At 41.5% G+C, this 15787-nt stretch overlaps 1 protein-coding gene across 7 annotated transcripts in view; it reads left to right on the top strand.

Annotated features, from left to right (window-relative positions):
- The first annotated feature begins 285 nt into the window (after window positions 1–285).
- SLC35F5 (solute carrier family 35 member F5) overlaps window positions 286–15787 on the top strand; it is a 62172-nt gene continuing 46670 nt past the window's right edge. For 2 of the 7 annotated variants that reach the window (XR_010322338.1, XM_064287276.1), the window contains exons 1-7: window positions 292–507; window positions 1378–1468; window positions 1606–1747; window positions 3485–3628; window positions 11327–11389; window positions 13826–13907; window positions 14584–14774. Coding sequence is in view for 6 of the 7 variants with exons in the window: in XM_064287276.1 (XP_064143346.1) it covers window positions 468–507; window positions 1378–1468; window positions 1606–1747; window positions 3485–3628; window positions 11327–11389; window positions 13826–13907; window positions 14584–14774 (753 nt within the window). In the remaining variant the exon portion in view is untranslated. Of the gene's footprint in view, window positions 508–534; window positions 842–1377; window positions 1469–1605; window positions 1748–3484; window positions 3629–11326; window positions 11390–13825; window positions 13908–14583; window positions 14775–15787 lie in introns of those variants that run through there. The other 5 variants (XM_003405870.4, XM_010586352.3, XM_010586351.3 and 2 more) reach the window with 4 other exon arrangements.

Genomic DNA, 15787 nt, shown 5'->3' with positions numbered 1-15787 from the left:
ACTCACGCCTGCTTCCCTCTTCTTCCCCTATCTCGCCTTGCAGCCTTTCATCCCTTCTCTCCCTCGTCCCCGGCAGCACTGTCTCTCTACGGCTCCGTGCAACCGCGTTGCCCTGGAAACGCACCCCGCACCGCCCGCCGTCGCGCCGCCGTGATGTAATCGGCGCGCCGCTGGCGTCAGGATGCGAGGCGGGGCCGCGGGCCCGGCCGGCCGGAGGCGGGGCCGATGTCAGGGCCGAGCTCCGGGCCTCCGCGGCCATCGCTGCCTGTGCGGTCCCTTCCCCTCGCCCGCCCGCTCCCCGCCCTCCCGGGCCGAGTGGAGCCGGGTGGCGTCAGCGACCTAGCTCCGAGGGGCATCTCGGCTTCAGGGGCTCGGCCTCCAAGGCGCCGCAATGCCGGACGCGGCGACGGATCTGTGAGGCCGCGGCCGCGGCGCTGGGCGGCGGTGGGGCCGGGCCGGGTCTGCTCATGGTGCCGCCACGACGCCATCGCGGGGCAGGAAGGCCAGGTAGGCAGGCAGGGGAGGCCCCAGATCACCCGGAGCCAAAGCCGGGGCCGAGTCCCTGCGAACAGCCCTACCTCCAGCCCTTGGTGGCAGCCGCAGTGCCCTGACCGAGATGGGGACGGTCTCGAGGGGCGGCGTGAGGGGGCGGCTGACAGGGGCGCCCTAGACCCGTCCAGACTCGGGCATTGAGGAAGCAGCCAGCGAGTACTACTGTCGTCTCCCTGGAGGTCGCCGACCCTGTCTGGAAAGGCGTCACGGACTTAACTTTTTTACCGCTCCTCCCACCCCATACAGTAGGAGGAGTCCCTTTAACAGCTGTTTCCTCTCCTTACTCCTCGTGAGTTACTGTTTTGATCTAAAATAACTAGGCACAGTGACAGGGGTGGTTGGGGGAGCGTGAAGGATCCTTTTCTTTACCACGAGAGATGACCGGAAAGGTGCCCCAAGACCTACAACAAATCACTTCCTGCCAAATAATCAAATTCCACTCCAGGGACAGAAAAGGCACTTTTAGAAACAGGCGCCTGTCTAGACACTGTCACTAGGGTGGATTCCTCTGGAGGGAGAGGCAAATGGTGTTCTGTATTTTTGAAATTCTGAGGAGCTATTTTCCAGTAATAAACTATTCTTACATACGCCGTATGTTCACTATTGCTTTTTTTCCTGCGCCAGGCACTTTTCAGACCATAATCTGAAGTATGCAGTGGATAGATAGCACGAAAGTCTAGATAGAGAAAAGTGTCCAATTATATTTAATACATTTTAGTGTTTTTTCCTCATTTGCTTTCATTTTGAAGGTGAAGAGTAAAAAAGATGTGATAAATCTTGTTTGGAACGTTGATGTTTTCATAAGCACCCCTTTGTTATTTTTAGGTGCGCTGAGTTCTTCACCTCCTTTTAGGCTCATATCTGCCACGTTTCCAGGTATTACTTTTGAAGACCTCAGAAAAGCCTTTAAAATCAGGTACGTTCCACATCTTTTATTTACTGTGTGGTTTTCATAATAAATGCCATTTGTTTCTGTTATGTTAATTTTCTCTTTTTTGTAAGGTTATTTGTCCAAAATCATCTCTTATGTGATCTGTATTTTCTAAAAAACAGACTACAAATGGTGTGTGTATTTATCATGAACCGAATGAATTCCCAGAGCAGTGGTTTCACTCAGCGCAGGCGAATGGCCCTTGGGATTGTTATTCTCCTACTTGTTGATGTCATATGGGTGGCGTCCTCTGAACTTACTTCGGTATGTAATTCTTTTCTAGGAATGATGGTACATTATAATAATAATTTTACTGTTAATCTATAGTATCTCTAGCTATTACTGTTTCATACTTAGGAAAAGCAGTATTTTGAATGTTGCTGAAATATTCGTTTTCTTTGATATTTAATTAGTGTCAGTTCAAGTTGGAACTGAGATACTCTTTGTTGTTTCATATATATACATTATGTTAATATTTGAAGATGTTTCTATTGGCGTTTTTAAAATTCAATCCTAGTCTCTATAAATGTTACTTTCTAGTAGAGCAACCATCCAGGATACAAAACAATTTGCCACCATTCAGTAGAAAGCAAGACTGTTTTTGGACAATGAAAAATAGTGTAAAGCGATGAGAGTTTTCATGTACAGGTCACTGTTAAGCATGTGGATGGGTACTTGAACATTTATATGTTTGCTGGCTCAAACGTTATTGTGAAGGGCACATTAGACGATCATTGCCTTTTAGTTAAGTTTTATTTTGTCTTCATTGACGACGTATTGACAGTAATGGGGTATTTTGAGTTTGCAAGCTGGTTTTTCTTTCTACTTGTATGATTATCCTGTTCTGTTTAGTTGATGATCCCTATAAAAAGACCAAACCAGTTGCCAGTGAGTTAATTTCCAACTCATGGTGACCTCATGTGTGTCAGAGTAGAAGTATACTCCATACAGTGTTCAAGGGCTGATTTTTGCCAGGCCTTTCTTTTCCAAGGTACCTCTAACCTTTTGGTTAGCAGCTGAGCATTTGACCCTTTACACCATCTAGGAACTCTATCTAGATCCTAGAGATGCTCATTCCTCTTGGGTTATCATTTCTTCTAGGCCTTTTCAGTGTCCATAACTAGAGTTTTTTGTTTTTTTTCAAGGAGACCAAAAAAATGATGAATTTGTACTGATATTTGCATTATAGGTTTTTATGTAGCTTCCTAATAACTTTAAACTACACGCGATTTTCTTCTTTTGTGATTTGTTTCCTTTTTTTTTTTTTTTAATGCTATTTTCTCTGCTTGGGCTAATTCTAGGAACCCTGGTGGCACAGTGGTTAAAACGCTTGGCCACTAACTACAAGGTTGGTGATTTGACCCACCAGCCCGCTCTGTGGGAGAAAGATGTGGCAGTCTGCTTCTGCAAAGATTTGCAGCCTTGGAAACCCTATAGGGCAGTTAGTTATTTGTCCTGGAGGTTGCTATGAGTGGGACTTTTGATTCGGAGCTAATTCTTATTTAGCCTTTCAGATACATCTCAAGAATTGCTTCTCTGGGCAAACTTTTCCATAATCTTCAAAATGATCTGTCAGCCTTCGATGCTTCTGTGACACTCTTTATGTCCCTACTATGGTATTCAGCACATAGCACTGTGTTCTCATTATGTATGTCTCCTTTACTAGACAGTAAGCTCCTCAAGGACAGGAAAGCCTATCTTATCCTTCTTTAGCCTCCAGCATAGGTCCAATTGCATAGTAGGCTTTCAGTGAATGCTGAACAAAACTTTTTTTGCAGGTTGTTGTTGTTTTATTTGGGGATATTATCCTTCGTATGTAAGACAAATATAGTATTCAGAAGTGAATCTAAATTTTTTTTTTTTTTAGTCCTTTTTGATCTTGCTCTTCCAAATGAACTTCAAGGGAATTAAAGAAATCACGTAATGGCCTTATTTTTTTGGAGATGAGTAATAAGATTTAAAATCATCTCACAGTTGTCTGTATAACTTTTTCCTCCACAGTATGTTTTTACTCAGTACAACAAACCATTCTTCAGCACCTTTGCAAAAACATCTATGTTTGTTCTGTACCTCTTGGGCTTTATTATTTGGAAGCCATGGAGACAACAGTGTACAAGAGGATTTCGAGGAAAGCATGCTGCTTTTGTAAGTTTTTTGGAAATTATTTTTAGTGTTTGATGTGGAAGGAATGTATTTTTTCAAAGTTTAAAGATGTATTAGTTTCTTAAGGGCAGTCAGATGTAAGTTCAGTTAAGTGAGTGAAGCAGCAGGAGATAAGAAACACCTACTTTTGTTTAAATTTTTAAATTTATTCTTCTGATCAACTTGTTATCAGAATATCTTATGAGAAATCAAAGGTACGTAATTACTTTTGTCCCCTTATGCCATCACATCCTCTGCGTTGTTAAGAATTGCTAAATTAGCCAAAATCTGTTAATGTGGAGAGGATGATGAAAAGTAAGGAATAAGAATATCTAGAATCTTTAGTCATTGGAAGAATGGATGGGTATTGTCATGGATTGAACTGTGTGCCCAAAAATGTCTGTCAACTTGGCTACGTCGTGATTCCCTTGTATGATTGTATACCATTTTATCTTCTGATGTAAATCCTATCAGTATGATGTAATAAGATGGATTAGCTATACCGAAGAGGTCTACAAGATTAGGTAGTGTCTTAAGCCAGTCTCTTTTGAGATATGAAAGACAGAAGGGAGTAGAAAGACGTGGGGACCTCATACCACCTACAAAGTACCACTGGGAGCAGAGTGCATCCCTTGGACCCAAGGTTCCTGTGCTGAGATGCTCCCAGACCAAGGGAAGACTGATGCATCACAAAGACCTTGCTTCAGAGCTGACAGAGAGAGAAAGCCTTCCCCTGGAGCTGGTGCACTGAGTTCAGACTTGTAGCCTACTGGACTGTGAGAGAATGAACTTCTCTTTGTTAAAGCCATCTACTTGTATTTCTATTATAGCAGCACTAGATAATTAAGGCAGAATTTGGTACCGGGAGTGGAGTGCTGCTCTAACAGATACCTAAAATTTGAAAGCAGTTTTTAAGCTGTGAGTGGACAGAGGAACAGCAGCGAAAGTGGGCCAGCAGCAGCAGAGAACCTGCAGCGGTAGAGAAGCGTTAGTGACAGAGAACCAGCAGCAGCAGAATCAGGAGACCGGCACCAGACTGTGTTGGAGTTGACCCATGGAACGAGAGAGCTGAGTGCCCATGTGCAGGAGACTTCCGGGCGGAGCGGGGTGCCTCTGGGCACTTATTGGTGGAGCTAGGCTTGCTGACCGGTGGAGCAAGAGAGCTGAGTGCCTGTGCACAGGAGGCTTACTGGCGGAATGGGGTGCCTCCAGGCACTCATCTGTGGGGCTACAGAGCTTTGGAACACTTGCCCCAGTAGGGTACATGCGGACATGAGGCCTGAGAAGCCAAGAGGCCAAGAAACTGGGAAGCAGATGCAAAAGAGACAAAGAACACAAGAAGCCGAGCTTCCTCAGCCTCATAAGGTATGGCTGTAATCTCAAGGGTTTCAATGGGTGGAGCCATGGCCTCTGTTATTTCTAAGGGTGAAGTTTCCACTCAGATGGACTAGCAGGGTGGTGCACATAAAGCCAAGGGAACAGAGTTGCTGTCCCAGTAAGCCTGAAAGGTGGAGCTGAAGTCCAGGGCCAAGGGGACTCCATTTAGAATCCAGAGAGCGTGGCCAATACCTAGAGTCTGGAGGGCAGGTCTGTTGTGTAAATTGTCTTAGAGAACAGAGGATTATTTTCAGGCCTTGAGGGCTGATGTAATGTGTTCTGCTAACTTGCTTGGTGCCTGTTACGCCTTCTTTCTCTCCAATTTCTCCTGTTTGTAATGGAAATGTCTGGCTTGTGCCTGTTCTGCTATTGTACTTTCGAAGTACAAGAATAACTTTGTATTCTAGATTTCACAGATGAAGAGGAATTTTTGGATTTTGGGCTTGGAATTGATTTAAGACTTTTGCTATGATATGATGGGGTGAATATGTTTTACATGTGGCAAGAACATGAGTTTTGGGGGACCACAGGGTGGAACGTCATGGATTGAATTGTATACCCCAGAAATACCTGTCAGCTTGGCCAGGTCATGGGGCCTTTGTGTGATTGTCGTTTTATCTTCTGATGTGATTACCCTGTATGTTGTAAAGACAAGTATTATTTGATTAGTTGAAAAGTTGATAATAGAACCAAAATAACTAAATAGTAAAATGAAAATAGCATGTTTTCAGGGTATGTTTCAGATGTATGGATATTCAGATTATATTCTTTCACTGAGGTAACAAACTACTGATTCACAGTGTACAAATAAGTAGTAATTTACGTAGTGATCTATCTTCCTTATAGAAGTAGAAACTTTGAATTTTTGAGAATGAAACTATACAAAGTGTCACACATTAATTCTTTTATGTGTACTATTTTTAAAAAGTTTAAATAAGACTTCTTGTCTTAGTTAATGAGTATATTCCTGAGGAATGTACACAGGTACTCATTAGAGTTTCATCAGGGACTTTTCAATAATTGTTTATGAGGTAAAGCCTAGAAACATACACTTACATGTGTACACAAATATAACTTAGGAAAAATATAAATATATACATTTTACTTCATAGAAATAGTACATGTACGTAATAGAAATGTATGTACATTATAGTATTACGTGTAGGAATACATTATATGTGAATTTATATGTGCACATTGTAGATGTGCTGCAATGGATTGCTTTTACATGGCTTTTTTCCCTGTGGTTTTATAATTTCCACAAAATGATTGGATGGAACTATGCAAATAAGGTGCTTGTGGCCCACCAAGGGGATTGGACAGCTTGCTAATAATCCAAATAAGGTGCATGGCACCCTGGTGGGGGGGTGGGACCATGCAAATAAGGTGTATGGAACCGTGATGAGGGGATTGGCCAGTTTTGCCATCCCGCTAAGCTTAAAAGAGAGTCAATCCCAGAGCAGAGGGGGAACCTCACTACCACGAAGAAGAAGAGCCGGGAGTGGAGCGCATGCTTTGGTCGGTGCACTGAGAACCTAGACCCAGGAGACAGGGAACTGTAACACCAGAGATGGTACAAGATGATAAGAAGCAGCAGCAAGCAAGTGCAGCAGAGAACTGGCAGCAGCAAAACCAGGAGACAGTGTGGTGGGCTCACTAACTCAGAGTGAGAGAGCTGAGCGCCTTCAGGCAGGAGACTTGCTGGCAGAGTGGGGCGCCTCCAGGGACTTGTCTGCAGAGCTAGGCTTGCCGACCCACAAAGCTAGCGAGCTAAACGCCTCTGGGCTGAGGTTTACTGGCACAATAAAGTGCTTCTGAGCACTTATTGGTGGAGCTAAAAGGCTTTGTAACACTTGCCCAAGCAGGGCAGAGGCCAGGTTGGCCCAAGCAACCCAAGGGCCAAGAGGCCAAGGGCTAGGGAGAGGCCTGCCTGTAGGCATGGCCAAGAAGCTGACTTGGCTGAAGAACTGTATCTTGAGTTGTTCCTGATTTCTGAATTGTAACCTGTTGATTCCCTAATAAACCCTATAAGCATGAGTATTGTCTGTGAGTTCTGTGTGGCCATTGCAAGGAATTATCGAATCCAACAGAGAAGTACAGAGTGCTGTGAGAAGGATGGCTGGTGTCAGAATTGATAAAAAGGTTGGAAAGAGGAGGTATGTCTGACCTCTGCCTCACAGGAATCAGCTTTGGGCTGCTGCTGCTGTTAATTCTCTCTCCCCCTTGTGAAGTTAGAGGAAGTCAGACCCCGCCACCACACCATTTTTACGGTAGAAAATGCACAGTAACAAAAAAGAAAATAACTCCTTGTGATTCTTATCATTCAAAAACCATTCTTTTTCATCTATGTATTTGTATTTTAGTTTTAACAAAAATGTGATTGTACTGTTTTGTCCTGTTTTATAACCTTCTTTTTGGGCTTATTAATAGTAAGTATATCATGAAAAACTTTTTACATAAATTTTTTAATGTTAAGTGTTGAATTTTTTTTTTCCTTTCTTTCTTTTTTGCCCCAGACCCAGACCCAGCTACTCCGTCCCTAAAAGTATTTGGATGTGTCCAGGAAGGTGTTGCTTTTTACACAAATTTTATTGTGCTTCAGGTGAACGTTTACAGCACACATTAGGTTCTCATTCAAAAACTTATATACTAATTGTTTTGTGACATTGGGTGCAATCCCTGAATATGTCAGCACTCTCCCCGTTTCTTTTTACACCCCAGGTTTCCTATGTTCATTCGCCTAGTTCTCCTGTCCCTTCCTGCCTTCTCATTTTTGCTTTTAGGCAGGTGTTGCTTATTTGCTCTTGTATACTTGTTTGAACTGAGAAGCACGTTCCTCACATGTGTTATTGTTTATTTTATAGGCCTGTCTAATCTTTTCTTTTTTTTTTTTCTTTTCTAATCTTTGGCTGAAAGGTGGACTTCAGGAATGGCTTCAGTTCTGAGTTAGGGTGTCCGGGGGTCATAGTCTTGGGGCTTCCCCCAGTCATTGTCAGACCAGTAAGTCTGGTCTTTTTTTGTGAAATTGAATTTTGCTCTGCATTTTTCTCCTGCTTAGCCTGGGACCCTCTATTGTCATCCCTGGCAGAGCAATTGGTGGTGGTAGCTGGGCACCATCTAGTTCTTCTGGGCTCAGGCTGGTGGAGGCTGTGGTTCATGTGGTCTGTTAGTCCTTTGGACTAATATTTTCCTTGTGTCTTTGGTTTTCTTCATTATCCTTTGCTCTGAACATGCTGGGACCAACAGATGTATCTTAGATGGCCACTCACAAGCTTTTAAGACCCCAAACGCTACTCACCAAAGTAGGGTGTAGAACATTTTCTTTATGAACTATGTTATGCCAGTTGACCTAGAGACCATGGTCCCCAGCCCTCAGCCCCAGTAACTCAGTCCCTCGAGGTGTTTGAATATGTCTAGGAAGCTTCTGTGACTTTGGTTGGGTTGTACTTACTTCCCCTATACTGTGTGTTATATTTCCCTTCACCAAACTTGATACTTGTCTACTATGTAGTCATTCTTCGCCCCCACGCCCTACCCACAACCATCAAAGATTGCTTTTTTTCTGTGTGTAAACCTTTTCTTGGGTTTTTATAATAATGGTTCATACAATATTTGACCTTTTGTGATTGACCTATTTCACGCAGCATAATGCCGTCCAGATTCATCCATGTTGTGAGGTATTTCGTGGATTCTTCATTGTTCTTAATCATTGCATAGTACTCCATTGTGTGTATGTACCATGATTTGTTCATCCATTCATCTGTTGACGAGCACTTAGATTGTTTCCATCTTTTTGCTAATGTGAATAATGCTGCAGTGAACATGGGTGTGCATATGTCTATTCGTGTGATGGCTTCTGTTTACTTTTTAATATATTTGTCGGCCAGTGGAATTACTTTGTGAGTTGTCTATCTGTCTTGTCCATTTTTCTACATGGACTCCATTTTTTTTTTTTTTTTTTCTTACTGATATTATAACAGTTCTTTATGAGCCCTGGTGGCACAGTGATTAAGAGCTCAGCTACTGACCTTAGTTACTGACCAAAAGGTCAGCAGTATGAATCCACCAGAGCCACTCCTTGGAAACCTTATGGGACAGTTCTACTCTGTCCTATGGAGGAGTCTTGCTGTGAGTCAGAATCAACTCCATGACAACAGGTTTGGTTTTTTTCTTTTTTTGGAATTGAGCATGGGCTCTGGAGTTTGAATTTTGCACTGTCATTTGCCAGTTTTATGACCTTGGGCAAGTTATTTCACCTCTCTAGACCTTACTTTCTTTATAAAGCGGGGATAGCAGGATAACTGTATTAAGTAAAATCTTGCTCATATAGCACTAGCACAGTGGTTCTCATGGTGCGATCTGGTCCCTGAGATCCATTCAGGGGCTCCACAGTGTGACCTGGTCTCTGAGATCCATTCAGGGGTTCTTGAGATCAAAAACTATTTTCATGTAATTCTAAATGTTATTTGCCTTTCTCGGCAACCTACCCGTTTTTCCTTTACTGATCTGAAATGTTACAATTGTCTTATGAAAAGGGCATAAACTTTGAACTTAGACTAACTTGGGTTTTAACCCTGGCTCTGCTACTTAAATTAGGCCTTTAAGCCTCAATTTCCTCATTGCGAGGACGACACTCAAACTGCAGCTGCGCTATAAAGGAGGCAAGGTGGGCAAACCCCACCTTTATCACTAACAGTGTGGCGTGGATCAGCATGAATCCAGTTCCCACCTGGAAATGAATTCAGACTTCACCTTCCTACATTTCCATTCCTTGTCTCCAGCTACTTCTATGACAAAAACTCTCAGATCCTAACCACCCAGGGTTAGTTAGATCAGACCCCATTCCTGAGCCGGGTCAAAACATCCCTGGCCACCTGAGGCCAGGTCATCAGGGGGTAGCCATAGGCTTAGGAATCTGCACAACTTCCTGCATTTCAGACCAGCTGGCCTCCCTGTCTCTCCCTCTGGTCCCCTGGGGACTAGGTTACAAACTAGAAGTACCCCGTCCTTCTTCATCAGCAGCCCTGCAGCCGTTCTCTATCACCCAGCCACCTAGAGAAGGGTCTACACAAATTGACCTGGTATTGCCAGTCCCTGTGGATTCGTTAATTCTCTTTACAACTCACAACATTAACAGAGACTATAACCTATACTTAAGGAGCCCTGGGGGAGCAATGGTTAAGTCCTCAACTGCTAACCGAAAGGTCCGCGGTTCGCCATCCAGCGGCTCTGTGGGAGAAAAGACCTGGTGATCTGGCCCTGCAAAGAGTACAGGCTAGGAAATCTTATGGGGCAGTTCTGCTATCCTGTAGGGTTCCAATGAGTCGGGACCTAGCGACAACATTGTCTATACTTAGTTACCCATTTGGGGCTCTGGTGGAGCAGTGGTTAAGAGCTGGGGCTACTAATCAAAAGGTCAGCAGCTCAAATCCACCAGCCGATGCTTGGAAACCCTATGGGGCGGTTCTGCTCTGTCCTGTTGGATTGCTGTGAGTCAGAATTGACTCAACAGCAATGGGTGTTTTTGGTTTTAGTTCCCTGTTTATTATAACCAGAAAGCATACAATCGAAGAGACATATCTGGCAATGTCTGGGAGAGGTCTCAGCACAAGGCTTTCATTGTGCATGGTGCACCCTCTCCCATGCATGGATGTTCTCACCAATCCAGGAAGCCCCAAAGGGAGACCTCCAAGGTCCAGAGTCCCCTAGTCATTGGGACCTCAATGAATATGCATGATTGAGGCCTTAATGCATAATTATGATCAGTCCAATCGGAATATGCATGATCCCATCATGCCCCCTTTCTTCCTGAAGTTAGCTGGCCAGGTGTGGGTCATGTGTAGCCACTGCTTGCCAGGCTATTTTGGAAAACAGAGCACCTTAATTGCTCAGGTTGTTTTCAGAAACCAGATACAAAAGGCCAAATCTAGTCCTTTGTCCCACACTCATCAGTAATATTAAAGTGATAATACCTCCCCGATCTGGTTGAATACTTGGCACAGTAATAGCCCTTGTGGTGCAGTGGTCATGTGCTGGGCTGCTAACCAAAAGGTTGGTGGTTTGAACCACCAGCCGCCCTGTGGGAGAAAGAGGTGGCAGTCTGCTTCCATAAAGACTACAGCCTTGGAAACCTCGTGGGGCAGTTCTACTCTGTCATACGGGCTTGCTAATGAGTCGGAATCTACTCAGTGACATTGGGATTTTTGGCTTTATGCTCTTATAGGTCTATCCTGTATTTCTGGTTCTACTCTTTCGATCTGTCTGACTAGTACTACTTTGTAAAACGAGTTTAACTGAATTTTATGTCCCGTTTTCTGTATTTAGCTTACAGATGGTGAAGGTTATTTCGCTGCTTGCACGACGGATACAACTGTGAATAGTTGTTTGGTAAGTGTTTCCTGTCTCATCAAGAATGGAGCAGGTAGGGTTGAGCCATGGCAGGGAGGATTGAAACAGCTTCGATGGCACCACAGCTATTTAGGATGTAGCTATAGCTAACTATTGCTTGCCTTCCATGAGAATTGTAATTTGGTACTTTCTTTGCTTAGGAATACCTGGGACGTAGAGGTAAGCTATTCAGTGATGGGGTTAGGGGGTGGATAATTGAGGAATGGAAATAGTGAAGGACAATACTTTGTTTCTTACCGACAGTCACTTTGTGTTGTTATATTACTGTCATTTAGAAACATTTTTGCTTGACACTGAGAATATATGAGCAGATTGTTCATTTATTCCATAAATATTTTTAGAGCACCTAATATGTGCCAGGTACTTGTTCTAGGCTCTAGAAATAAAGCTTACGTTCTAGTGTGAGAACATACATCTATTCTTATCCAATAATTAGCAAATGAAGTAATTAACATACTTGCTTTAAGGATTTATAATCTACTTGGAGACATAGTGTCTTAGTCGGAGTTCTCTAGAGGAGCTAAACCAGTGAGGCATAGATAAACGCTTATAGAGAGAAATTTACTTAAAGGAAATGGCTCACGCAGTTGTAGGGGCTGGCAGGTCCCAAATCCGTGGGTCAGGTGACCAGCTGAAGACCTCTGCTGGCTCATGTGGTTGCAGGGGCTGACAAACCCAAAACTTGCAGGTCAGGCAGCATGCTAGAGACTGCTGTGGGCTTACGTCCCAAGAACCGGCGGTCAGACCAGAAGAGTGCAGGGTGGAGAAAAAGCTTTGCCAGAACATCCATTTATATACTGGAGGCAGGCCACACCCCCAGGGAAACTTCCCTTTCAGCTGATTGGCTGCTCATATCAGATCATAAAACGGAAGGTCATTACATAGTGTCTGCCAAATCATAGCCTCGCCAAATTGACATAGAACATTAACCGTCAGAGGTAGCATGTAAAAATCTGTTCCTTTTAGACCATGCCTAGGACACATCTTTAAAATGTATTATTGGCAATACATCTTTCCAAACTTGGCATTCTATAATGACAAAAATTTCAAATTTACTTTAAAATTTAATACCAATTTCTGAAGTACTGGCTTGGGGACCTTATCAACAGTCCAGCTTTTTGTTTATTTGTCTCATTATTTTAGAGCTACAATACCATGCAGGATAGGTTGCTAGGTACTGTGAAGAGTTTATGAGGCTTAGAAAAAAATGCCATTTCTTTGCTCTGGGATCTTCAGGGTTGACAGGATAGTCTAATATCACTTGTCTTTATTAATGCAGAAGGCATAGTTGAGATGGCAGCCAGCTCTTCTAACCACTTGTCTGTTATCTCTTGCTATTAGCTATCAGATGTATACATCAGATTGCTCTAGGCCAAATGTGACACTGAAGTGTTTAGTACAATGGAGGGACTTTTCTATTTTCAAATTCTGTAGTTTCTTAATTTACTAAGTTTTTTCCATTGGCAGAGTTCTATGCCAGGAGAAATCAGAGAACTAAAAACCGTATTTTATTAATTTAAGAAACAGCCTAGTTGGAAAAGTTGTGCCTTATATATAGATCGGCTGAAGACCTTTTGCAAAAACAGTTGATGAATTTAGAACACTTAAAAATATAGCTTTAGAGCACAGACAGACAGACCTGTTTTAATTCTTGTGTCTATCTCTTGGTCATTTTCTATCTCAGCTTCTAGAAAGTTCTTTTAAAATACCTGTTTGATAAGGTTGTTGTGAGGACTAATAAATACATGTTTAACTACTTAGGACTTTGTACCTGGTACATAGTTAAAAGCTGATAAGTGGTAGCTTTTTTTTTTCCCCCAAGTCTATTAACCCTATAAAGGTTTTAAGGAATTTTTGGTTTTAGGTGAATCTTAAGTAATAACAGGAAACAGTTAGGCAAATACAATACATGTCATATATTTTCTGTTCATTGTCAACCTTCTGCTTTAGAGTATACGATTATTCAGCACAGACACTTTGTCTTACTCACTCTTATATCCCTAGGACCTAGAACATTGCCTGACAGACCCAAAACAAACCCAGTGCTGTCGAGTCGGTTCCGACTCATGCCTGACAGAGTAGGGGCTTAATATGTATCTGTTAAAAGAAAGAGTGAAAAGAGATGGGAAGTAATGTGTCAGCTGAGCAGTCTGTTTTTATGACAGTCAAGTGTTATAATGTGACAAGGCTGTTCTATTAAATTACTAACCCGTAAACTGATTCTTTTCTGTCATTGTACCTGTGTAGATCAGTTGGATTTCCTTTTTAAGCCTTGAAGATGTGTTTTGGAAAATTTATGCTTTATATATAGGATAGCAAACCTTGAGTGATATCTGTGTCTCCCATCCATTTAAATTTTAACCCATATACCAGCTCTTTTAGTTGCTGATTGTATTTGTATCTGTTACATTCCAGAGTGAACCTCTGTATGTTCCTGTGAAATTTCATGATCTTCCAAGTGAAAAACCTGACAGCACAAATATTGATACTGAAAAAAGTAAGCAAAATTTAGGATGTCATAACTTAGAATAAGTGCAAATTTTGTCTTTACTCACACCACCCCAAAATACAGAGCTCCTGTGGGTTGACTGGGTTCACCTAACAGTTCTTAGCATTGGAAGCTAAGTCCCCATGTGGCATTGACTGGGCCTACAGTCTTCTGATAGCAAATTACAGGAATTTTGTTGGCTCTGTGAATTTAGTAAAGAATGCCAGCTTCAACATAAGGCACAGTCTACCCATAATATTCCCTTGCAAGGAATGGACTTACAGAGGAACATTCTGCATGCTTGCCCAGGAAGCTAATTCCTATAAATCGGCTATCCGTGATGAAAAACCCAGATAAGGTTATACTATAAATGCTAAAAGTAATAACCTGTTACAATCCTCAATCAGTTGATCATGCTTGTACACAATTGCAGAAGCCTTGTTTTAATATTGGTCTCATTTTAAAATCTTTAAAACATTTTTATAGATGAAACTATTTTTACTGTTAACTCTTTTAAATGAACAAAGCTGTTCCCTTAAGAATGTAACTCTGGTTTTCTTTGATTCTCTAAGTCTGGTTATAGATCAATTAAGTAGTAACTTTTATCAGTAAACTAAAACTTGTGACCTTTGTTGATCACAGGGGAAAACATTTAATGATTTTGTTCTATACTTTTTCTTTTAAGCTCCCAAAAAATCTCGCGTAAGGTTCAGTAATATTATGGAGATTCGACAGCTCCCATCAAGCCATGCATCGGAAGCTAAGTTGTCACGCATGTCATATCCTGCTGTGAAAGACCAAGAGTCCATACTAAAAACTGTGGGGAAACTTAATGCAACTCAAGTAGCAAAAATAAGCTTTTTTTTTTGCTTTGTGGTAGGTCTTCTGTTTATCATGTGTTTGGAACTTGAATTTAAGACAGCAGTACATACCAGCAATGTCGTATTGAGTGTAAGATTATTAGGTTGCTTAATTATGACTTTAAACTCATTGTTGGGGAATTAGAGTATCAAAGTTAATAATGCGTGTTATACCTCAGAGAATTAGAGCTCAATAAATCCTGTAACGTTAAAACTATATGTGTGTGTGTATATATATACGCACACATACATATACACACACCCCTACACATATGTAGTCCCAACTTATGTTATAGTTAAATTACACCACACTTACAACCATCTCTTTTGGGGAGTTTCAGGGTACATCTTATCTTTAGTAATAATGTACTTACATACAGTGTTACAGTGTGCAATTTGCTGATATCATCGAATCTGTAAGTTTATATGTAATATTTCCAATCCCTCAAAGACAAATAAAGATTGGATTTATAAAGATACTGATAATAAAAGGCAATGATAATGAAAACTAAAAAAAGAAAAATGAAGTATATGACTTATGGCAGAACTGACTTATGACGGAGTCGCTGAAAGAGAAAACCTGTTGTAAGTCGGGGACTATCTGTATATATATATATATATATGAATATATGTAATTTGGGAAGTTCTTCAGAATTTTGGATTGGCTCACAGTCAATATTTTGAATCGTCATTTTACACTGTAATGTACACAAAGGCTAGTAATACCCAAATAAGAGTATACTGTATTTACTGATTTTTTTCAAACAAATGTTTTTGCAGTTCTATGTTAAAGTCATGTAAATGTGGTCAAATATTATTTTAGTAAACATTTCTATAGAATTTCTTATAATACTATCGATAGCTTCACTTTTATTTTAATATAGAAACTGAAGAATATGCTTAAGATTTCACATAGAGTGATGATATATATATTAAATAAAGCATTACTGTTTGTGTCTAAGGAATTAGAGACTTCTCTGAGTAAGTGAAAATTCTGAAGTTTAGAATTTAAAAAGTGAATTTTAGTGC

This window comes from Loxodonta africana, chromosome 6 (genome assembly GCF_030014295.1).
Source record: "Loxodonta africana isolate mLoxAfr1 chromosome 6, mLoxAfr1.hap2, whole genome shotgun sequence".
NCBI lineage: Eukaryota > Metazoa > Chordata > Mammalia > Proboscidea > Elephantidae > Loxodonta > Loxodonta africana.
The sequence above is the reverse complement of the archived record's forward strand: the minus strand, read 5'-3'. Positions and strand labels throughout refer to the sequence as shown.